The 26,451-nt window shown below is 44.3% G+C and overlaps 1 protein-coding gene across 3 annotated transcripts in view; it reads left to right on the plus strand.

Annotated features, from left to right (window-relative positions):
• The window catches only part of DAAM2 (dishevelled associated activator of morphogenesis 2), a 211,451-nt gene that overhangs the window by 55,835 nt on the left and 129,165 nt on the right, over positions 1-26,451 (plus strand). For all 3 annotated transcript variants that reach the window (XM_066595315.1, XM_066595317.1, XM_066595318.1), the window contains exon 3: positions 21,336-21,425. In XM_066595315.1, coding sequence (XP_066451412.1) covers positions 21,336-21,425 — 90 coding nt within the window. The remainder of the gene's footprint in view (positions 1-21,335; positions 21,426-26,451) is intronic.

Here is a 26,451-nt window from a genome sequence, read left to right on the forward strand (position 1 = left end):
TACATTACGGATATAACTGCAGCAAGGTGGTGATGTTGTGTATAGTGCGTCTCTGAACTCTCTTTTTTGCAGGGTCATGATACCTTCAGCCCCTGGTCATAAGGGCTCTTTTGTCACAGCTCCCTTTGGCCCCAGGTCATCATGTCCTTTCTACATCTACATTCGGCCCCTGGTCATCAGGCCCTTTCTCCATCTACATTTGGCCCCTGGTCATCAGGCCCTTTCTCCATCTACATTCAGCCCCTGGTCATGAGGCCCTTTCTCCATCTACATTCAGCCCCTGGTCATCAGGCCCTTTCTCCATCTACATTCGGCCCCTGGTCATCAGACCCTTTCTCCATCTACATTCGGCCCCTGGTCATCAGGCCCTTTCTCCATCTACATTCGGCCCCTGGTCATCAGGCCCTTTCTCCATCTACATTCGGCCCCTGGTCATCAGGCCCTTTCTCCATCTACATTCGGCCCCTGGTCATCAGGCCCTTTCTCCATCTACATTCGGCCCCTGGTCATCAGGCCCTTTCTCCATCTACATTCGGCCCCTGGTCATCAGGCCCTTTCTCCATCTACATTCGGCCCCTGGTCATCAGGCCCTTTCTCAATCTACATTCGGCCCCTGGTCATCAGGCCCTTTCTCAATCTACATTCGGCCCCTGTTCATCAGGCCCTTTCTCAATCTACATTCGGCCCCTGGTCATCAGGCCCTTTCTCAATCTACATTCGGCCCCTGGTCATCAGGCCCTTTCTCCATCTACATTCGGCCCCTGGTCATCAGGCCCTTTCTCCATCTACATTCGGCCCCTGGTCATCAGGCCCTTTCTCCATCTACATTCGGCCCCTGGTCATCAGGCCCTTTCTCCATCTACATTCGGCCCCTGGTCATCAGGCCCTTTCTCCATCTACATTCGGCCCCTGGTCATCAGGCCCTTTCTCCATCTACATTCGGCCCCTGGTCATCAGGCCCTTTCTCCATCTACATTCGGCCCCTGGTCATCAGGCCCTTTCTCCATCTACATTCGGCCCCTGGTCATCAGGCCCTTTCTCCATCTACATTCGGCCCCTGGTCATCAGGCCCTTTCTCCATCTACATTCGGCCCCTGGTCATCAGGCCCTTTCTCCATCTACATTCGGCTGCTGTTCATCAAGCCCTTTCTCCATCTACATTCGGCTGCTGTTCATCAGGCCCTTTCTCCATCTACATACAGCCCCTGGTCATCAGGGCCTTTCTCATCTACTTTCGGCTCCTGGTCATCAGGCCCTTTCTCCATCTACATTTGGCTGCTGGTCATCAAGCCCTTTCTCCATCTACATTTGGTCCCTGGTCATCAGGCCCTTGCTTGTGCTGCTCTTCAAGCTCGCTCAGGGCACCTGCCCTCTACTTCCTATTCCTGGCCATATCACTTAGCTGAAATGAGTCATAATATATGTGACGGATATCAGCCGATCCTCTTATAATGCTCTAGCACTATTAGAAGCTGACCATTATTGCGCTGGCCCTTTAACTATCCATAGTCCTTTTGATGATTTTGTCACTGTCACGCCAGGATTCGCTAACTGTTCCGCTGCATTTCAATGACGCTGAGATTTATGTACTGCTGTCGGTTTGAATTGCTATCGAGGGAAGCCTGCAGCAAATCTCGGCGTATTTGCATGAACGCGGCTCTCTGGGTTTCCCTGTCAGGAAGTTACTGGATGGTCTACAAAAAAAGTGCATGCGTCTGTGATTTTTCTGAAGCTGGAGGAGCGGGTGCAGCTGATCCTGACCGTAGGGGTCTGTATCCGAGTGTCAATAAACGGGAGTCATGACGGCTTCACATCGGGGGGATCGTTTGTAATAACCCTGAATATCGGCTAGGACACGGACTGCTGTCCAATGCAACTGAGCACCTTGCTAATGCTACATATATATGGGCAATCGCGATGTCGGTATAATGCTCACCAATGCGCGTTTTCACGCCGATGCGAGGCATTTTCTGGCAGAAATGCGGCCCATCAATGTGAAGTAGCGATCCTCCGGCGCAGTTTCAGTAGAAACCTCGCATCGCACCCGCATGCACATTGTCGTGCCATGTGTTGTACTGTCTCATTTAAGACAATCGGTGATGCGTTCCGGGAACACGAAAAGATAGAGTATGCAGCAATTTTTCTGCACTCCGCATGGCTCATCCCTAAGGACTCCTTCACACTGGCGAGAAAATCGGGCGATGTTCTTGTGTTGCAAGAGAAAGTGAAAACGCTGGATTATGCAATCAATGAATTTCAATGGTTTTATTCTCATTTGCGATGTTTTCATGCCTGAGATGCTGCGTGAAAACATCGCTTTCTTTTGACAATATCGTCCGTTATTTGCAATGGGGCCGGTGGCAGCAGCGCTGACCCCATTAAAACCAATGGGAGAAGATCGCAATCCTCTGCCACTGCTGCGACAGCAGTGGCAGGGGACTCCTCCATCCCTGATGGGATTCCTTCATCCTCGCGGGGAGTCCTATCATCACCTCATTACTGTTCAGTGATGAGGGGACTCCCCGCAGGGATGAAGGAATCCCCTGCCGCTGCTGTCACAGCAGCCACAGAGGATCGCAATCATCTCCCATTGCTTTCAATGGGGCTGGCGCTACTGACGCCAGCCCCATTGGAAACAATGGGCGAGATCGCAAAAAAAGAATAGGCATGCTGCGATTTTGTTTTCACGCTGCATCGCCAACGTTAAAACATCGCACACGTGAAGTGAGCCATTGGAAGCCATGGGCTTCATATATTTGTGATTTCTTGCAGCCTCGCAGTGCGAAGGCACCCTTACTTTGAATGGGATTTTGCGCCGAAGTCTATATAGAGCTGATTTTTTTTCCGCACACAGACTTCTAATTGACTACCTGTGCCGTATCTGTGCATAATGCATGCTGGGAATTTTGCATCTGAATTTGCCCATCGAAAAGGTCTATATCAGCTGCTTTACATTTGCATAACCATAGCGGAAATCTGCCATCAGATCCTTCCATGTGAACAAGCCCAACAGGCGCCTTTACGTCGGCCGTATTTGCTGCAGGCTTACAGTAGCGGAACATTAGCAGCGAATATGCAGCAATTCCAAACCTGAATGGTTGCATTTTGGGGCAGATTTGCAATAAGGGAATTCCATGCTACAAATCTGCACTAATATTCGCCATAAAATCCGTACCCTGATCATATCCTCATACGTTAGCGTTGCCCATAGGTGTGTACCGAGTATCCCGTAGAGCCAAGACAGAGTCCGCACAGTGACTTGTAGATTGCTTCCTCCGCCGTACAGCTGGGAGTTATTAGCTGCGCTCTCCCTACATTGCTATATGAATAAATCCATACATCTGATGACTGATTCATATTTTATATTCCTTCCGCCGCGCTGCGTCTAGACATAACAGCGAGCGCGCAGAGAAATTACAGCTCCATTAAATCCTTATGCGTCGGGCATGAAATGCTGATGCCAATTAGAATAAAGGCAATGTCATTGTTCGGGGGTGCGAGCCGGAGAGGTTACTCTGTGGTCACATGTAATTTGCCTCTTTAATAAGCATCTTAACGAGAGTTGAGCGTCAGCTCTGCCGGCGCAGTCCTGCGTTTATGCTGTTTATTGGCCCGGCTCTCCATATTTCATTCATAATGTAGAAAGGTAAAATGTAATTCAGAGAACTCTAAGAAAACAATGATGGTAACAGGTGTTAAAGTAGGGGACGCACGACCCCCAAAAATAACATTTCAGAATGGGCACCGCTGTGTGTGCTTGTGCAACTTTACAGGGTTAAACTATTGATGACCCGTCTTCACCCTCAGCTGTTGCACATTGCATGCAGCTGCGTGTTTCTGACACAGCGGCTCTGTGCACAGTACCGGCCGTAGGCTAGATTGCACCCTGTGCAGAATTTGTTTTGGCACTCCCCTCCTATCATAACATAACAAAAGATATATATTAAACTAATAGGCTGTCTGCCTCTATTCTGCTTGTGCATTATTCAGCATGGGAGGAATTGGGCTAAGCAGCACATGTGAAATAGACTTGGGTATAGTAATAGATCACAGACTGAACATGAGTCAACAATGTGATGCAGCAGCCAAAAAGGCAAACACAATTCTGGGATGTATTAAGAGAAGCACAGAGTCTAGATCACGTGAGGTCATTATCCCCCTCTACTCTTCCTTAGTCAGACCTCATCTGGAATACTGTGTCCAGTTCTGGGCACCACACTTTAAAAAAGACATAGACAAACTGGAGCAAGTTCAGAGAGGAGTTACCAAGATGGTGAGCGGTCTGCAAATCATGTCCTATGAGGAACGGTTAAAGGATCTGGGAATGTTTCGCTTGCAAAAAAGAAGGCTGAGAGGAGACTTAATATCGGCCTACAAATATCTGAAGGGCTGTCACAGTGCAGAGGGATCAGCCTTATTCTCATCTGCAAAAGGAAAGACTAGAAGCAATGGGATGAAACTGAGAGGGAGGAGACACAGAATAGATATTAGACAGTGAGGGGGATCAACGAGTGAAACAGGTTGCCACAGGAGGTGGTGAGTTCTCCTTTAATTAAAGTGTTCAAACAAAGGCTGGACAGACATCTGTCTGGGATGATTTAGTAAATCCTACATTGAGCAGGGGGTCGGACCCGATGACCCTGGAGGTCCCTTCCAACTCTACCATTCTATGATAAGATAAGCAGCATACCCACACCCGAACAGCTAGGTGAATAAATATTGTACCAGAACGAAGCTCATAACATAAATACAGCACCTGAATCAAGCTTAGTACATAAATACAGCACCAGAACAGCCCAGTGAATAAATACTATAACAGAACCAAGCACAGGTCATAAATACAGCACCAGAACAGCCCAGTGAATAAATACTGTAACAGAACCAAGCACAGTAAATAAATACAGCACCAGAACAGCCCAGTGAATAAATACTGTAACAGAACCAAGCACAGTAAATAAATACAGCACTAGAACCAAGCTCAGTGTATAAATAAAAAATGCCGAAAAAATACGTTGCTGATCAGAATTCCCTCAGTCTGCAGAAATCCTCCTCTAGACTTTCTAATGACTTAAATAGAGGCACCTGTCATCTTTTTCCAGCCTTGGAAGCAGCTAAACTCCCTCACCCTCCCTCCTTTGCAGCTCCCATAGGAGTCTATGGAGGCTCCAGTGTTTTTTGGTCCAAAGATAGGGTGAGACATATATTTTTCGGCAGCAGGAAATTTCAATCGCTTATGTGCTATATTTTTCGGTCTGCTAGTTTTGCGCGGCTACAAATCGTTTGTCTGAATGAATACAGTGTTAATCGTTGGTTCTGATGGTCACGATTTTATTGCATGGCTAACTTAGCTGCACAAAAAACGCTCATGTGCCTGAGGCCTAATAGTGCTGGTTAGACGCTCCCTAGCAGTAATAGTGTCCCTCAGTGACGCCTTCACAGTAATAGTGCTGCCTTAGTAACCTCTAACGCCCGCCTCTCACTGGCGGATTCAAATTGCGGAATCCGCGATCGGCTTCCGTACAGAGGATCCGCCACAAAATGCGGACCTTGAAACGCATGTAAATTCGCTTTTTCGCTCACTCTTGTGCATACGATTTGTGTATTCTACGAGTGGAGGAAAAGTCATAGCATGATCTATTTTGCCGTGGACGGCCCCTCTTGAAGTCATTGGAGGCCATCTGACCTGCGGCCCATATGACGGCGCGGGAGATACAAATATTGTAAAGAAAAACTGTACTAAGCATGACCAACGGCGAGCCACGGCAGTCATCTGCTATACAGAAACAACAGGTACGCAAGGTCGCCAGCCGGGCTCACAGACGGAATACGCTGCGGGCCTCCCTCGTGCGGAATACGGTCCGCCGGTGTGAGCCCAGCCTAAGTCTGATAGTGTCCCCCTCACAGGATAAGTGTCCCCCAGTAACACCATCACAGTAGCAGTGCCAATCACTGATCTATTCACAGTAATGGCACCCTTAGTGACCCCACATAGTAATAAAGCCCACTGCTGACTCTCTCACAGTAATAGTGCCCCTCGCTGACCCCCTCAATGTAGTAGTCCTCCTCAGTGCCCCCTCACAGTTAGTGCCCTGCAGTGACCCCCTTAAAGTAATAGTGTCCCTCAGTAACACGATCACAGTAATAGTGTCCCTCAGTAACCTCCTCACAGTAATAGTGGCCATTGCTGACCCTCGGCATAGTAGTACCCCTCAGTGACCCCCCCCCCCTCACAATATTATTGTCGCTGAGTAACACCATTACAGTAATAGTACGCCTCAGTTATCCCCTCACAGTAATGGTTCCCCTCAGTAACCCCCTCACAGTAATAGTGCCCTTCAGTAACCCCCTCACAGTAATAGTGCCCTTCAGTAACCCCCTCACAGTAATAGTGCCCTTCAATAACCCCCTCACAGTAATAGTGCCCCTTCACAGTAATAGTGCCCATTCTTGACCCACTCAGAGTAGCAGTATACCTCAGTGACTCCCTCACAGTAGTGCTACCCGTTAGTGACTCCCTCACTGCAATAGTGCCCTTCAGAGATACCCACACAGTAATAGTGTTCATCACCGACCCCCTCTAAGTAAAAGTGCCCCTCAATAACACCATCACAGTAATAGTGCCCACCATTGACCCACTCACAGTAATAGTGCCCCTCATTGACCACTTAAAGCAATTATGCCCTTTAGTGACCCCCTCACATTAATAATGACCCTCAGTGACTCCTTGACAGTAATAGTGATCCTTAATGATTCCCTCACAGTGATAATACCTCCTTATGCCCCCCTCAGCAATAATTCTGTTAAGTTGTGCACCTGGGACCTCTTGTTCTACAGGTTTCCATGAGCATAACTTCACAGGTGAGGGTTTATTGAGCTGGCTGGGTATGGTATTCTCCAGCAAGCCAATTTATGCTGCACATAAATACTAGCTTTTCTTGCCAGAGAATGCTGGTCATTTTATCTTGTTGATACATTCTGTGTTAATCCCACTCTGTGCTTGGTGTTATGCATATCTAGTCTGTAGTGTGTCTCTCACATTCCCTGAGGACAGTCTGGACACCTGTTGTCCCTGTCTGCGTCTTATGTGAGCCCCCTTCTCCCTTCCCCTTTCACAAGTGCAGCCTCAGCATGTCTCGTATGGTCAGATGGGTGATTCCTGACATGATTCCCTATGTGTCAGCACGTTGGCTGACTTTTTCCTCTTGGTGTGAGGATACTTGGGCTAGCTGCGGTTTGATATCTGTATGCATGAGAGTTCTCAGTGGAGTCCGGTTCTGTGGTGTGAACAGTGGCATGTTCAGTGTCTGTGTAGGTTTCCAGACATCAGATGTTAACAGTCCTGTTCTGTGAGTTGGTGTGAGCCGCGTCCTGTCCTGCTGTGGATCGTTTGCCATCCAGGGATAAGTATGTCCCTAGGATCCAGCGCAGGGTCGTCCTTATCGGGACGATCACCCTGCTTGCAGGCAAGTTTTCCGTGGTGCTTGTGCCGTTAGAGTAGGGATATGTTATGTCTGCCCATGAGACCAGTTTGCAGTCCTGCCTTGGTGTCAAGTAGGCATTTTGTGTATGCTTATAGCGTTTGTGTGAGCGCCGCCTTGCGTCCATGCTAAGACTTTGTGCTCTGGTGTTGCGCGGATGTAACGAATACCCCCTTTTCTGAAATAAAGTTAAAAAACAACCCATGCTCATGTCTTTCACCCCCTCCCATCCCCACTCCAGTCCACACCGCTCCCGTCCCCAGCTCACTTCAGGGTAGTGTGATCACATGATTGAACACTCAGTCCCGGGTCTCAGTGTTGGTACAGCTGACGCCAGTGATTGGCCACAAATATTATGCTTCCAGGAAGTGAGCACAGTACCAGAGCAGCGTGGTGTATAGCGGCGAGGGGAGCGAGGGACGGCGTGAGTACAGGATGTATTTATTCCACTCTATTCCCAGCTGCCCCTTCAAAATCTGTCTCTGCTCCATCGACGGTGGAAAAGCCGCCCATAATCCAGAACTGTCCCACTGAGTTTGGGACAGTTGGGACATAGAGAGAACTGTAGGGTCCTTGGGCCATCACCCTGGGCATGTAGTGGTCCCAGGGTCTGTACATTGTATCCACTGACAGCAGAACTGAGAAACAATATTGCACGATGGCGCCATTTCATCTTGAAGTGCAATTCATTCCATTACATCACCGGCCTTTGGGTATATACAGGCTTAGAAATACGTATCTGCTTTCTTTCAGAAACAGTGCCACACCTGTCTAGAGGTGGTATCCGGTATTGCAACTCCATTCACTTTGATACAGCTCATCTGCAATACCAGACACAACCCATGTACAGGTGTGGCACTGTTTTTGGAAGAGCAACTATGTTTTTCTAACCCTGGACAATTCCTTTAGGCTTCCTACCATTAGCAGGTACCTGTCAGCATCTACGAGAACGGATCGCCGCCTGAGCACAGAACTTTATTGCTTTTCCTTTCTGTTCCAAAAATACGGTTATGGTCGTATAGGAAGCGGTTAATTTCATTAGCGCAAAAATCAGGCCACACGGCTTGGTTATTTTCTTTTAATGTTCTCCTTGCTTATTTGGGCCACTCTGCTAAGTCTGACACACTGAAACGCGCGGCGTAATCGTTAGAATAACAGAAAAATGAATCCAGCGCTGATTTCTCTTAGTATTAAAAATGCATTAATCTGGGGCTGCGAGGCAGCGGCGTACGTGGATCTCAAACAGAGGGGCTGGAAAATATTTTCATTGGGTGACGCTCAAAAACAGACCTTTTGTACTGAAACCCGGGGGAACAGAATCCGTTCAGACTGCTGGAATAAGCAGGGAGGCGCGTGGGGTTATTTTCTGCTGTTTTCTTACCCTCCTCAGCAGGCAGAGTAACTGGCTCTAGAAGCAACATTATATTCCAGGGTGGCTGCTGAGTGAACCCAGGACAGGATGGATACTGACAGGTGTCACTCGTGGATATTGTTCATTGCAGGAACATCTCTATCACTGTGTACATACATTACTTATCCTGTACTGATCCTGAGTTACATCCTGTATTATACTCCAGAGCTGCACTCAATATTCTGCTGGTGGAGTCACTGTGTACATACATTACTTATCCTGTACTGATCCTGAGTTACATATTGTATTATACTCCAGAGCTGCACTCACTATTCTGCTGGTGGAGTCACTGTGTACATACATTACTTATCCTGTACTGATCCTGAGTTACATTCTGTATTATGCTCCAGAGCTGCACTCACTATTCTGCTGGTGGAGTCACTGTGTACATACATTACTTATCCTGTACCGATCCTGAGTTACATCCTGTATTATACTCCAGAGCTGCACTCACTATTCTGCTGGTGGAGTCACTGTGTACATACATTACTTATCCTGTACCGATCCTGAGTTACATCCTGTATTATACTCCAGAGCTGCACTCACTATTCTGCTGGTGGAGTCACTGTGTACATACATTACTTATCCTGTACTGATCCTGAGTTACATCCTATATTATACTCCAGAGCTGCACTCACTATTCTGCTGGTGGAGTCACTGTGTACATACATTACTTATCCTGTACTGACCCTGAGGTACATCCTGTATTATACTCCAGAGCTGCACTCACTATTCTGCTGGTGGAGTCACTGTGTACATACATTATTTATCCTGTACTGATCCTGAGTTACATCCTGTATTATACTCCAGAGCTGCACTCACTATTCTGCTGGTGGAGTCACTGTGTACATACAATACTTATCCTGTACTGATCCTGAGTTACATCCTGTATTATACTCCAGAGGTGCACTCACTATTCTGCTGGTGGAGTCAGTGTGTACATACATTACTTATCCTGTACTGATCCTGAGTTACATCCTGTATTATACTCCAGAGCTGCACTCACTATTCTGCTGGTGGAGTCACTGTGTACATACATTACTTATCCTGAGTTGATATTTTTCGTTGGACCCCGGCCGCTTTGTACGCCTCTTTTACATGACATTGAGCGCCGCTTGTAACAGGCAGGAAGTCATCAGCGGGGCGGTTGACGCCCGTGTAATTTGGCGGGTCCCAGAGTGTGAATTACTTTTGCACAAGGAAAAGAACCCTCTTCAGACTCCGGTAATGGAGCAGGGGCTGCCGGAGGGGCAGGTGGTGGCGCTCTGCAGTTTCCTATTAACCTTTCTCACACCTTACTTCCCATTCAGCTCCAGGAATGATGCGCGCTGACAGTAAAGATCCCCCAGAGAGGAGGACTGGAGCCAGTGCACGCTGCGCAAACAAGACCCTTAAAGGCACAGAGTCTTAGAGCCGCGCTGAGCACTTTCTGCACACTGCTTATAGCAGGATGCAATACATCCGGCTGGGTGGGAGGTTTGTGTATAATAAAGCTGCTTCCTAGAAGGCCGTGTTCACATGGGTAATTTCCTCGTGCGCGTTCTGTCCGATTGCGATATGGACATATATATATATATTCTCTGTACGTTTATACACAAGGGCAATATTTCTGTCTGATCAAAAGTCAAGATAGAAAAGTCACAGCATGTTCTCTTTTCATGCCAGTCTTGCACAGAAACAAAACGTGTAAATGTGCCATATCCCACACATTGCACAGAACACGTCCTCGTAAAACTCATTGCAGGCATAAATTACAATTGCAATATCGGTACGAGTACCCTGAACAGGGCGGCCACGGACCCTACATTGCTTACTGATCATAAATCACATGACTTTTGTGTGAGACTTTCATCCTGAGTCTCCTTTTTCATAAATGGAATGCAAAAATTGCAGTGAGGACTGACACATAGGTAGTGATATTGGAAATAGACCAGGTGGAGTATTTGACTCTGTATAGCAATACATATTTATGAGCCATTCAGGTTGTGCGAAAAGCTGAGTAGTAACATGAGTCGCAGACGCCATGAAAAGGGAAATGGCGTACAGTGCCTAGCTCAGGATTGGTTGTTGCTTTGGATGTGGAGTTGGAGGATTGGGCGCTGTGGGTTTCCTCCACATCGCTATGCATCACTGCCATGCAGGAATCTGGGAAAGTTGGGTTTCGAAAACTATGAAACAACTAAGGAAGTCTGAACACACTCCAGATTTGCGCCTTAACTTCTTCAGCCATAGGACAGTGATGGTGGGTGCGTGGAATCATTCACACGTAGCGCGGCGGTGACCTCCTTCCTGGACGGGCCACGGCCGCGGCTGGAATTCTGGGACAGGATGTCGCACCTCCGCCCTGACCGTGTTGCTGAGAAACGTTGTTTCCCCAAATAAACAGATGAGTAGAAAATTTTGGGATCTTGCAGCTTGGAAAGTATGCGGAGACCCCAGCGCTGGGATGGCGGAGGTGAACGCTTGTGGTTTGTGTTTGGACGGAGTTCGCTACATATTTTCCTCCTTGGTGTGAAGCGATGAATTTCTTCAGAGCTACTTAAGAATGAGAGCAAAATCCTAAAAATGTCTCCGACGGCTCTCTTATAGTGACAGACATTGCAGCAGTCGGCTTTCCATAGACCTCCACCCCACAAAAGCAGCTGCGAGACTGTCCTGAATGCCATCCTCCCACTGCAGTGCCAGTGTGTCAGTTTGTACTGCACTCAGGGGTGTAACTAGAGTCCTATGGGCCCCATGGCAAATATATATAGATAGTCTGCAGACTTTATAAGTGATTTGAGTGCCACTTCCTCCGGTGATTACAGGTGACAGCCCCTGTAATTGGAATCATTCACTTTCCCTTTTCTTCTCAATCAACCTGGACCACCATGACAACTTCTGTCAGCCACGACCAATTTCTATAGAATTTAATGCATAGACATTTTTGACTCCTCACTTTTTCAGCACATCCCCACCTCTGCAGAAAGACTGCATCCATAGTGCTGCAGACAGTAATTGCACCCTCTTTCTGCATTTATTCAGTAATAGTGCCCCCCATTTTGCTCCCATGTAGTAATAGAGCTCTCATTGAGCTTCCATCCAGTAATAATGCCACCATTGTGCCCCATACAGTAAAATGTCCTCATTTTGCTCAAATACAGTAACAGATCCTCTTTTGTACTCCCATGCAATAATATTGCCCCCGTTGTACTCCCACACAGTAAAAATGCCCGTATTTTGCTACCATCCAGTAATAATGTCACCATTGTGTCATATACAGTAATAATACCACTATTGTGTCCTCACAGTGAAATATTGCCTCCATTGTGCCCATATATAGTAACTGTGGCCACATAAAGAAATACTGCCCCCATTGTGCCCCACACAGTAATTGTGCCCACATAGAGAAATAGTGCCCTCACTGTGCCCTATATAGTAATTTTACTCACATAAATAATGCCTTCATTGCTCCCTCAATAATAGTTGTGCCCACATAAAGCAATAGTATCCCCATTGTGCTCCATATAGTAATTGTGCCCACATAGAGAAATAGTAACCAATGTAGTAATTGTTTTCACATAAAGAAATGGTGCCCTCACTGTGCCCCCGTATAGTAATTGTGCTCACATAGAGAAATGATGCCCTCACTGTGCCCCATATAGTAATTGTGCTCACATAGAGAAATGATGCCCTCACTGTGCCCTATATAGTAATTGTGCTCACATAGAGAAATGGTGTCCTCACTGTGCCCCCGTATAGTAATTGTGCTCACATAGAGAAATGATGCCCTCACTGTGCCCCATATAGTAATTGTGCTCACATAGAGAAATGATGCCCTCACTGTGCCCTATATAGTAATTGTGCTCACATAGAGAAATAATGCCCTCACTGTGCCCCCGTATAGTAATTGTGCTCACATAGAGAAATGATGCCCTCACTGTGCCCCATATAGTAATTGTGCTCACATAGAGAAATGGTGCCCTCACTGTGCCCTATATAGTAATTGTGCTCACATAGAGAAATGGTGTCCTCGCTGTGCCCCATATAGTAATTGTGCTCACAAAGAGAAATGATGCCCTCACTGTGCTCCATATAGTAATTGTGCTCACATAGAGAAATGATGCCCTCACTGTGCTCCATATAGTAATTGTTCTCACATAGAGAAATGATGCCCTCACTGTGCCCCATATAGTAATTGTGTTCACATAGAGAAATGGTGCCCTCACTGTGCCCCATATAGTAATTGTGCTCACATAGAGAAATGGTGCCCTCACTGTGCCCCATATAGTAATTGTGTTCACATAGAGAAATGATGCCCTCACTGTGCCCCATATAGTAATTGTGTTCACATAGAGAAATGGTCCCCTCACTGTGCCCCATATAGTAATTGTGCTCACATAGAGAAATGATGCCCTCACTGTGCCCCATATAGTAATTGTGCTCACATAGAGAAATGGTGCCCTCACTGTGCCCCATATAGTAATTGTGCTCACATAGAGAAATGGTGCCCTCACTGTGCCCCCGTATAGTAATTGTGCTCACATAGAGAAATGGTCCCCTCACTGTGCCCCATATAGTAATTGTGTTCACATAGAGAAATGGTGCCCTCACTGTGCCCCCGTATAGTAATTGTGCTCACATAGAGAAATGGTGCCCTCACCATTGATGATCTACTTACTGTATGTAGGTGGCGGGCAGGGAGCTACTGCCTCTCTGCTTCAAATAGATTTCAACAGGATCCACTCAATTAAAAGTGCCGCTTGCCTGTGGATCTGGGTGGGTTGCCTTTAGCCCCCTGCCTGGTTTTAGTCACCTATACTGCGACCAGGATAGTCACACCCCTGACTGCAGTTCTGGCATTCTATTGATGAATGAGGAGGCTCAGGATGAACAAAGATGAAGGTGTCTACCATGTTCTCTAGCTCTAAATGTCATATATTTTTCTATGAAGGTCCGATAGTTCAGAATATCTAATAATCTGGCAGAAATATAATGTATATTACCCCTTTGGTTACACGGCCCTCCTCTAAGTCTGTACAAAGGACCTCATATGAAACATGGTCCCTTAAAGTGGATCCAGATCCGGTTGGTTCTCCCCCTTTATGCAGAGTGAACCAACCTAAGTGGGGCCCCTTCTCTCCATGGGCCCAGTAGCAGTTGTACATTTTTGTGTTCGCCTTGCCCTCGCCAATCGCCACAGTTCATGTAAAACATGCCAGGATCGTTCTACAAATAGTCCTATAAAACTGCTGACACTGAATATCTCGGCCCCGACTCCGGCTCTTTTGTCCGTTTTCCTGAAACTTGGCGGCGTTCTCTGCCTGGCTGCGGATAATAAGCGCCAGCGACAAGGGACCTTGGAAGGAAAGTTACTTTAATGTTGCCTTTAGATTGAGCCACACAGTAAGTTGACGCTTGTCCAAGGCTTTACTCCATATTCTCCCGCTGCCCCCGATCTGAGGAGAGGATTACGGTTTTATTCACTTTCTTAAAACTGCAAGATGACAAATTATTATTGTAAGAACCCCCGACTGATGAGCCCAGAACAGGGGAGACGACTGCCAGGACTCTGTGAACGGGGGGGGCAGTATTATAGTAGTTATATTATTGTACATAGGAGGCAGTATTATAGTAGTTATATTCTTGTACATAGGGGGCAGTATTATAGTAGTTATATTATTGTACATAGGAGGCAGTATTATAGTAGTTATATTCTTGTACATAGAGGGCAGTATTATAGTAGTTATATTCTTGTACATAGGGGGCAGTATTATAGTAGTTATATTCTTGTACATAGGAGCAGTATTATAGTAATTATATTCTTGTACATAGGGGCTGTATTATAGTAGTTATATTCTTGTACATAGGAGCAGTATTATAGTAGTTATATTCTTGTATATAGGGGGGGCAGTATTATAGTAGTTATATTCTGGTACATAGGGGGCAGTATTATAGTAGTTATATTCTTGTACATAGGGGGCAGTATTATAGTAGTTATATTCTTGTACATAGGAGCAGTATTATAGTAGTTATATTCTTGTACACAGGGGGGCAGTATTATAGTAGTTATATTCTTGTACATAGGGGGCAGTATTATAGTAGTTATATTCTTGTACATAGGGGCTGTATTATAGTAGTTATATTCTTGTACATAGGAGCAGTATTATAGTAGTTATATTCTTGTATATAGGGGGGCAGTATTATAGTAGTTATATTCTGGTACATAGGGGGCAGTATTATAGTAGTTATATTCTTGTACATAGGGGCAGTATTATAGTAGTTATATTCTTGTACATAGGGGGCAGTATTATAGTAGTTATATTCTTGTATATAGGGAGCAGTATAATAGTAGTTATATTCTTGTACATAGGGGGCAGTATTATAGTAGTTATATTCTTGTATATAGGGAGCAGTATAATAGTAGTTATATTCTTGTACATAGGGGGCAGTATTATAGTAGTTATATTCTTGTACATAGGGGGCAGTATTATAGTAGTTAGATTCTTGTACATAGGAGGCAGTATTATAGTCATTATATTCTTGTACATAGCAGTATTATAGTAGTTATATTCTTGTACACAGGGGGCAGTATTATAGTAGTTATATCCTTGTACATAGGGGGCAGTATTATAGTAGTTATATTCTTGCACATAGGGGGCAGTATTATAGTAGTTATATTCTTGTACACAGGGGGCAGTATTATAGTAGTTATATCCTTGTACATAGGGGGCAGTATTATAGTAGTTATATTCTTGTACATAGGGGGCAGTATTATAGTAGTTATATTCCTGTACATAGGGGGCAGTATTATAGTAGTTATATTCTTGTACATAGGGGGTAGTATTATAGTAGTTATATTCTTGTACATAGGAGTATTATAGTAGTTATATTCTTGTACATAGGGACAGTATTATAGTAGTTATATTCTTGTACATATGGGGCAGTATTATAGTAGTTATATTCTTGTACATAGGGGGCAGTATTATAGTAGTTATATTCTTGTACATAGGGGGTAGTATTATAGTAGTTATATTCTTGTACATAGGAGGCAGTATTATAGTAGTTATATTCTTGCACATAGGTGGCAGTATTATAGCAGTTATATTCTTGTACATAGGGGGCAGTATTATAGTAGTTATATTCTTATACATAGGGGGCAGTATTATAGTAGTTATATTCTTATACATAGGGGGCAGTATTATAGTAGTTATATTCTTGTACATAGGGGCAGTATTATAGTAGTAATATTCTTGTACATAGGGGGCGGTATTATAGTAGTTATATTCTTGTACATAGGGGGCAGTATTATAGTAGTTATATTATTGTACATAGCAGCAGTATTATGGTAGTTATATTCTTGTACATAGGGGGCAGTATTATAGTAGTTATATTATTGTACATAGCAGCAGTATTATGGTAGTTATATTCTTGTACATAGGGGGCAGTATTATAGTAGTTATATTCTTGTACATAGGGGCAGTATTATAGTAGTTATATTCTTGTACATAGGAGGCAGTATTATAGTAGTTATATTCTTGTACATAGGGGGCAGTATTATAGTAGTTATATTATTGTACATAGCAGCAGTATTATGGTAGTTATATTCTTGTACATAGGGGGCAGTATTATAGTAGTTATATTCTTGTACATAGGGGCAGTATTATAGTAGTTATATTCTTGTACATAGGAGGCAGTATTATAGTAGTTATATTCTTGTACATAGGGGGCAGTATTATTGTAGTTATATACTTGTACATAAGGGGCAGTATTATACTAGTTATATTCTTGTACATAGGGGGCAGTATTATAGTAGTTATATTCTTGTACATAGGGGGCAGTATTATAGTAGTTATATTCTTGTACATAGGGGGCAGTATTATAGTAGTTATATTCTTGTACATAGGGAGGCAGTATTATAGTAGTTATATTCTTGTACACAGGGGGCAGGATTATAGTAGTTATATTCTTGTACATAGGGGCAGTATTATAGTAGTTATATTATTGTACATAGGGGGCAGTATTATAGTAGTTATATTATTGTACATAGAGGGCAGTATTATAGCAGTTATATTCTTGTACATGGAGTGCAGTATTATAGTAGGTAAATTCTTATGCATAGGGGGCAGTATTATAGTAGTTATATTCTTGTACATAGAGTGCAGTATTATAGTAGTTATATTCTTGTACATAGGAGCAGTATTATAGTAGTTATATTCTTGTACATAGGAGGCAGTATTATAGTAGTTATATTCTTGTACATAGGAGCAGTATTATAGTAGTTATATTCTTGTACATAGGGGGCAGTATTATAGTAGTTATATTCTTGTACATAGGAGGCAGTATTATAGTAGTTATATTCTTGTACATAGGGGGCAGTATTATAGTAGTTATATTCTTGTACATAGGAGCAGTATTATAGTAGTTATATTCTTGTACCTAGGGAGCAGTATTATAGTAGTTATATTCTTGTACATAAGGGACAGTGTTATAGTAGCTATATTCTTGTACATAGCGGGCAGTATTATAGTAGTTATATTCTTGTACATAGGGGGTGGTATTATAGTAGTTATATTCTTGTGCATAGGGTGCAGTATTATAGTAGTAATATTCCTGTATATATGGGGTGATACTCATACTCCCCACACTCTCCCATACCTGTAGAATAACTGTAGTTTATGTTACTTTGTGGCAGAACCTGATAACTACATTTTGAATATTTGGCTCCTTTTTGATAAAGTGTAGAAGTGACGCTTGGTAAATTTGAGCGCTCGTGTATGAGAATTCACAGCACATTAGTTATGATGAAACCCTGTCCGCACGCTTGGCATAGATCGCTGTGGCCAGTGTCTGCGCCAAACTGAAGAGAATTCATTACTTCAAGAAAATAGAATCCGGTGTTCAATTCGTGTCTAGACGCTGTGTATGGAGAAATTATTCACAACAACCTGCTGAGGGCGGCACTTCGCTTCAGGGTGTCAATACTTTGGTAAATACTCTGTTTTAGTTGTACTTGGTTATTTATTTATTTTAATGCTATCACGTCACCAAGATGTTCCGCAGCGCTGTGCACAGGCCATCACCATTGGGGTCAATCCCACCTGGGATCACAATTTCATTTTTCTATATCTTACAGAGTAGGGCCAATACCTTAAAAAGCCTTTCACATTTTTTGTAGCGTGAAGTATAGAAAATCTATGCAGATGTTACCATTGGTCAGACTCACACCCAGGACTGCAAGGAGGAACACGAACCACTGAGCCACCATGGTACTAAACTCCAGTAACACCCAGAGCTGTAGCTGAAATATTTTGTAACCATTTAGCTGAAACTGCATTGGGCTGCTGCATGGCATTCTGGGAGATGTAGTGTTTTTCTAAACTAGATACTTTGTTCTAGAGAACCCTTTATAGCTCTGGTGGTCCAATGAAAAATTAGCAGTCACTGAGCAGAAATAATGATTCAGCACAGAAAGCACAATCTGTATGCACACTAAACAAGCAATGCATGTGACCGCAGCTTTTGATGTGACCGGAGTATAAAATATGAAGTAACAGCATAATTATGAACATAGCTCTAAATGTGAATGTTGTATAAAGTATGTAACAGCAGAATTGTGAATGCAGCTCTGGAGGAGACTGGAATGCATGATATGATGCCGAAGCAGAATTAGGATCGCAGCTCTAGAAATGACTGGACTATGAAATATGAGATGGCAAAATGTGAACGCAGCTTTGGATGTGATAGGAATATAAAATATGAGATCTTAGCAGAATTGTGAATGCAGCTCTAGATGTGACTGGTACATAAATTATGTAACAGCAGAATTGTGAATGCAGCTCGGGAGGTGACCTAGGAGTATATGATGCTGAAGCCAAATTACGAAAGCAGTTCTAGATATGGGTGGGGTATGAAGTATGCAGCAGCCGCACTGTGAATGCAGCTTTGGATGTGGTTATAGTATACAGCAAGAAGTAACAGCAGAATAGTGAATGCAAGTCTAGAGGTGACTGGAGTATATGATACAATGCAGAATTATGAATACAGCTCCAGATATAACTGGGGTTTGAAATATACAACCGCAGTACTGTTAATGCAGCTTTGGATGTGATTAGAGTATACAGCAAGAAGTAAGAGCAGGATGGTGTTAATGCAGCTCTAGAGATGACTGGAGTATGAAATATGCAACCTGTGAATGCAGCTTTAGATGAAGCTGGAGTAAAAGACTTGAAGTAGAAGCAGAGTTTATGGATCTGGCCTCTTATGTACAGTCAGTCCTTTTTATGAGCTGGATCTCTGCACACATCGTCCTCTTCCTCGGTGCCCCCCCCCCCCCCCCCCCATTCCTGTTGTACAAGCACCCTGACCTCAGACAGCATTCCTTGGCTTATTTTAGACCTGGAATCTCACTCCGGGCCAGTAATCCTATGTAACAGGGGTATGGATGTTGTTTCACTTGTCTGCCCTTAAATTTGGGAATCCATCTTTTAAGCATTTCCACATGTTTGCTCGCGCAGCTGCAGCTTTATCCCCCCCTTCCTCATACTTCTCACTACATAGGCCACAAGCCCCCCCGGCAGGTCTCGAAGAGAGGGTCCCCGGGAGAACTTTATATTTGTCAACAGCTGCTACCTGTTTCAGGGCGATTATCACCAGTCCGACCCACTGGCCAGACCGGTATGATGGGGCGATAAAAGTGACATTCATTACAGCGCCAATGGGATTCTGCACTTCGAGGAGTCCGGATGGATCGTTGCCACATGCAGCATACCATACCTCCCACCATTTATATCCAACTAGAAAACATCATGCAAAGTTCCGTATGTAAAGAGCGTACCACTGTTCATCCTGATCCTCCTGGTTCATGAGTAGCATGCAACAAGTACAGTAAAGACTGACAATACTGGAAGAGTTGGAGAGAGAGAGACAGAAAGAGAGAGGAGGATGGAATTTCCACCTTATTAAATCATGACATATAGCCTATGGTGAGTTTGGTTGAATAGAAACATGAAGGATCTATATTTTGTGGTCATCATGGAAATCCAAAATGTGGCCATATCACAGCCACGGAAAATTGGCCTATCAATCAGGAGTGCAGAACAAGAGACAGTTTTGTGCTGCTGCATTTAAAGAATTACAAAAAACTTTCCATTTTCTTCCATAAACAGCGCCCCCACTGCCCATAGGTTGTGAGAGGTATTGCAGCTTATGTTAATAGAGCTGAGCCGCAATAAAGTGACATCAGGTGATCTTCTACATTGTCATTTCTGCCTGGTTGCTGGAGGTCACAATGATTCTGAGCTACCCCCCCACCCCATCAATAATCGGCATAAATGAGGGTTTGTGTGTATTTATATACCTCATCTGTAGGGGACAGTAAACATGACTAGTCTTAGCTGCCTGCGACCCATGTGATTGCACAAGGCACCGGCCAGCTGATTGTAAGGGGAGCATCTGGTGGATGTAGGCAGCGGCAGTCGCCTCCCTTAGGTCTGCCTGGCCAGATGATCCCCTGGCTCCATGCTGCAGCGTCTTGTGGAGCTACATGAATCATCCTCCTCCTGGCTCTGACTCCTCCCCTCTCATGTTCTGAGGCGCCGCTCTCAGTCCATCAGCACCCCCGCAACACAATCACTTAGTTCTGCTACTGTATTTATTTCTGGTGTTGTAGCTATCTACTGAGGTTGGTTTGTGCCATATTTATGTGATGACCTTGGTTCTGGTGCTGTATTCATGCATTGAGCTTGGTTCTAATGCTGTGTTTATGTACGGAGTTTGGTTCTGGTATTGTATTTATGATGTGAGCTTGGTTGTGGAACTGTATTTATGTACTGAGTTTAGCTCTGGAGATGTATTTATCTGCTTAATTTAGTTCTGGGGCTGTACTAATGTTATGAGTTTGATTCTGGTGCTGTGTTTATGTACTGAGCTTGGTTCTGGGGCTGTATTACTGTTATTAGCTTGATTCTGAAGCTGTATTTTTATGTTATGAGGTTGGTCCTGATTCTGTGCTTGTGGTATTCGTGTTATGAGCTTGTTTCTGGTGCTGTTTTAATGTTATGAGCCTGGTTCTGGTACTGTATGTATGTACTAAAGTTGATTCTGCGGCTGTATGTGTTATAAGCTTACTTTTGGGGCCACATTTATGCAGTAAGATTGGTTCATGCTGTATTTATGCTATGGACTTTGTTCTGGGGCTGTGTTTAGGTACTGAGCTTGGTTCTCGAGCTATATTTATGGTAAGTGCTTGGTTCTGGTGCTGTATTTATGTTATCAGCTTGTTTCTGGTACACTACCTTCTGTGCAGAAGCAGAATGCAGGCAGGCTGCCTATAAGTACAAGATATATATGGTAGTTTTTTCCTTATGACAAGGATGTGGCGCCAGAAGAAAGGGTGCCATCTATCCTAAAGCCAGCGGTGGCAGGGAACACATTCTAACAGATTTTGTTTTCTCTTTGATTGACAGGATGAGCTGGATCTCACAGACAAGAACAGGGAGGCCATGTTTGCCCTTCCCCCAGAGAAGAAGTGGCAGATTTACTGCAGCAAGAAAAAGGTAGGTTGTCGCCAACTATTTAATCGGTGCTCATCAGACAGATCAAATGGGTAGATACCATTGGCTTCAACAACTATATATGTCTGTGGGGTCATAAAGTAAAGGGGGAGGGGGGGGAGCTGATTGTTTGAGACCACTGGTATCTCCAAACCTCCATTGTTACCTCTGAACTGCGCCAGCTCTGCTACATCTACCTCTGAAACATGCAGTCTGACTATAATGTAACCACATTTTAGTGTGAACCAGACCATATAGTTCTGTGGTGACATACATTCGCTTCTGTACAACCGCGGGGGTCAGAGTGTTATGGCAGTAATCCTAAAGCTAAAATGGCGCCTTATTCTTGCCGGCGTAATGTGCAGAAGGAAAACGGTATTTTATTCTTTGGAATATTTGTCCGTTTTTAGTCATCCTACGACCTGGTGTGACTTTACAGCAGCTATCTGGCATTGAGAAGAGCTTAGTTCCCAGTCTGCACTACTGAATGGGTTATGTTGACACATAATCTTTTTACATAGGGGTAGCGGTTCTTTTTATTCACGGTTTTCCATGACGATATGATATTATCCCCCCATTCATAATACGGTGCAGATATATAGGGTTCATGAAGAAATGGGCGGTATTTTTGGTTTATCTTCACTCTTACACGTTGGGTACATCGATGACATTTTTTACTTGTAACAAGCCCATATTTTAACATTTTTTAGTATTCAGCTCTATGGTAAAAAAAAAAGTAAATGGCTTCTGCAGGACTAGAAAAAACATGGCTGCTTTCTCCCATGTTCCTATATATATATACCTGACTGTGGGTTGCGTGTGGTATTGCAGCTATACGGTGTAGTCAAAAAGCCAAATCCAGCGCCATATCTTATTACTGGTGTCCTATATTGATGTAACAACAGCATACTGGAATAGGAAGACATGGCTGCTCTACATGATGGTACGGCGCATGGGCTCCTGGGGGCCACAGAACATGCATTTCAGTTTTGTGTTGTGGCCCCTTTAACAGATAGAGGGTAAAACTCAACTGCAAAGTTGAAGAAGAGTAGCATGTAAGAAGCAGAAATCCACTTTCCGTGTTTTTGTGGGACCGCTGCTATGACTGAAGTAAGGCAAGTGTACTGGAAATGGCCGGTTTCTGCTATGATACATGCATGGAGCCGTTATTGGACCTCTGTTCATTCGAGGGACTCTCAACGCAGATCGGTACCTAAATATCCTACAGACAATGGCAGATGACTTCCTGGATGATCTGCCCCTACCGCAGTACAAGGAGGCCACTTTGAGTATGCTTCAGTTATAGGAGCGGTCCCACGGGATTCACACTTCTCACATACTACTCTTCAACTTTGCAATTGGGTTTTACTCCCCATCTGTAAGAGGGGGCCACATGACAAAATTGAAATCCATGTTCCGGGGCCTATGCACAGTACCATGAGGTAGCCCATCCATGCCTTCCTATTCCAGTAACGGTAAAGTCCCCTGGTGCAAGCACCGGTTATGACTGACTCCTAAGGTGACGTCACATGGTTTTCTTGGCAGACTGGTGGTTTGTCATTGCCTTCCCCAGTCATGTTTTACCTGGGTGCTCATTTTACCAACCTAGGAAGGATGGAAGGCTGAGTCAACTTTGAGCCGGTTACCTGAACCAAGCGGGGTTTGAACCTGCAACCTTCAGGTCATGAGTGAGAGCATTTTTGCTGCCTTAACACTCTGCACTACATTAGGCTCTCCTATTAAATATAGGACATCAGTATTAAGAAATAGTGATGGATCTGGCTTTTTGACTACACCCTGTATAGCACTGAATAGGACTAAGCTGTGGACTGGTGTGTTACAGTTTTTGGAAAAAAAGCAGACAAGTTTTTAGAATCCTAGTGTAAGGGCGCCCACCCACTGGCGTTTTTTTTCCCTGCGAAATTCGCAGCATTTTTTTCTCTGCAGGGGTTTATGGGACTTGTAATGTTAAAATCGCGATCGCGCAAAATCGCAATTTACCGCGAAATCGCGATTTTGCGCGATCGCGATTTTAACATTACAAGTCCCATAGACCCCTGCAGAGAAAAAAATGCTGCGAATTTCGCAGGGAAAAAAAACGCCAGTGGGTGGGCGCCCTTACAGCGGGCATGGACCCCCTATGTCTTCGATGATTTGGGTTTGGGCTGTTCCTGAAAGCTGCATCTAGGGGTCTCCTGATTTTCATTCTTTAACCCCTTTTTGACGCCTTTGGTCTTTGCTGTAGGGAATCCCCAGGTCGGTTTTGCTAGGAGCAGTCTTGGTGCTGTAGCAACTGACTTGGGTGGACCAAAAAGCACCTGAGCGTTGTATCAAATGAACAGGCAAGGATGTAGTTAGTATACCAGATAGAGGTTGGGGCAGGCAGAGTTCATGCAGTATGGGAAATCAGGCCGAGGTCAGGACAAGCATAGATTAGGAAACCTGGGTATACAGGCACGAGTCAAAAATGATTAGCAAGCTGATTACAGAAACACCTTCACTTGAAATCTTTTGCTCAGGCACATTCCAGTGCCTTGAGTGATCTGGGAAGCATTGGAATAAGCTGGGAACGGAAAAGTTGGTATGTACCGTTCCTTTAAGAGACGAGCTAAGCACGCATGTATGCCCTATGAACAGAGAAGACGGCTAGAAGGATAGTTTAGTGTATGCTGACCTGGAGGATGCCGGAGACCGTGCCAGGGGGGGAAGGAGAAGGTGCCGCTAGCAGCAGTTACCCGGGATAACATGCAGACAATTATTAACCTTCACTGGGTTGGTTCAAGAATTTGATCTCTTCTGAAGAAGCTTTATATAAGTAGGGATTATCCAAAGCCCAGACGCCTTATAAGGGCTTTGAATTTTATTTACATATTAGTCAAATTTTAATTCCTCCTTTTAAGCATCTTCCACAGAACCTCCCAGAAAATACTATTTTGGGTCACATTTGCATAAACCCCACCCTACAGCTGGCTTCACACAGCCGTAAGCGCATTTACACGTGCATTTGCGCTGTGTACTTGCGAGATGGCCATTGTGTTTTTGCGCGTGTGTATGCGTATTTTACAGTATTTTTTGCCAGAGCATGCTCTGCATATTTTCGTGCGCAAGAAAACACGCAAGAATGTTCCCATTGATTTCAATGGGCAATTAACCCTTTGCATTCCAATTTTGGATTCAGGGTTTCCTAGGGTTTTTTTCCTTTCTGCAGTTATACAATGGCGCCACCTGCTGGCTAGAGCCAGTACTTTGGTATTGGACATGCTGGAGAGGTCCCCCCCCCGACAACAGAGCGGCCAGTAATATACAGTAGGAATACCCTGCCGGATGTCTTCCAACATCGGAATTTGTACAGCCTTCAATCAGAATGTCTTTAGATATCAGATAGTGGATTGGAAAGGGTTAAGTTTAGTTTAATATGTGCTATTTTCATGCACAATACACACAAAAATACAACATGCTGCATAATTTTTTCACTTATGTTAACGAATCCAATTAAGTCAATGGGTTGTATTAATTTTGCAAGTGCAATATGCAGCGCAAACACAATTGTGTGAGTAAGCCCTAACAGAGGGCACTGTGGATGGACAATGCCACATAAAATGGGACAGTTGGGAGGCGTGCACCTAGAGAGCTTTTTTGCATATTTTTCCCAGGAAGCATTGCCTTAAAGGCTTACTAATAACTGGATCTCCACAAGGAGAATCAGTACCACCCAAAATTCTCTAACAGTGAGAACCAAGTGTGCTTAGATACACAGTGATACCTCCTCCACTTCACTACGACTGTATAGCTAACCAGATCTGCCATGTATCTGAGGTCACTATCTCTGTACTCATATCCAACCATGTTCTCTGGGAATCTGGCTCACGCCACATGTGGAAGAGGGGTCGGAGGACATGCTACCCACCTGTTATTCGGGGTATTGCTTCCTCTTCTTGCAGGCTTGGGGCTGTACATGCAGGTTGTACATTTCCTCCCCGGCCCATCAGGATCCTTTTATGTTTTGCCATGACAGTCCAGCTATCTGACTCTCTCGGCCGCATGCCAACCAGTGTAGCTGGTGAAACCATTGTGAATCATCATGCCCTGTACATGATGTTCTAATGTCTTTCCATCATCCTTATTACTTCCTGCTATCAGCACCTGGACAGACGCCACTGCAGCCCACGTATTATTCCAGGTGCCCACGCTCATAGAACGGGCATCAGTCCATCATAGCTCCAGCAGCCAGTGTACATGAATCATGGTCGTACTTCACAGCTGGATGCTCTGCTTCATCAGAATGTGAGATGGCGTGTACAGGAACATTATACTATACCCAGGTTATACCAACATGGTCCATATGTACTGGAGTTGTATAACTTATACCAGCTGTACATATAGAATTATGTACAGGAGATACCCAGGTTATACCATCATGTTCGATATCACTATATACAGGAGATGCATAACTTATACCAGCTGTACATATATAATTATATACAGAAAATACCCAGATTATACCAGCATAGTCTACATCACTGCATACAGGAAGATGCATAACTTATACAAGGCGGAACATATATAATTATATACAGGAGATACCCAGGTTATACCAGCATTCTTCATGTCACAATATGCAGGAGATGTATAACTTATACCACCTGTACATATATAATTATATACAGAAGATACCCAGGTTATATCAGCATGCTCTATGTCACTATATACTAGAGATATATAATTATATACAGGAGATACCCAGGTTATACCAGCATGCTCCATATCACTATATACAGAATGCATACGTTATACCAGCTGTACATATATAATTATATACAGGAAATACCCAGGTTATACCAGCATGAGCCATATCACGGTATATGGGATGTTATACCAGCAGCACATGTATAATGAGGATATACTACACATTGTGTGCAGTTGCCGTGCCCTGCAGGATGTGGCCTGTGTTGGGGTCGCCTGATGATAGGAATGTCCTGTTCTCTGGACTCAGTTCTTGGACATCGTTCCCAAGTGCTTTATCACAGCT

The sequence above is a fragment of the Eleutherodactylus coqui genome, chromosome 3 (assembly GCF_035609145.1).
Source record: "Eleutherodactylus coqui strain aEleCoq1 chromosome 3, aEleCoq1.hap1, whole genome shotgun sequence".
In the NCBI taxonomy this organism is placed as follows: Eukaryota; Metazoa; Chordata; class Amphibia; order Anura; family Eleutherodactylidae; genus Eleutherodactylus; species Eleutherodactylus coqui.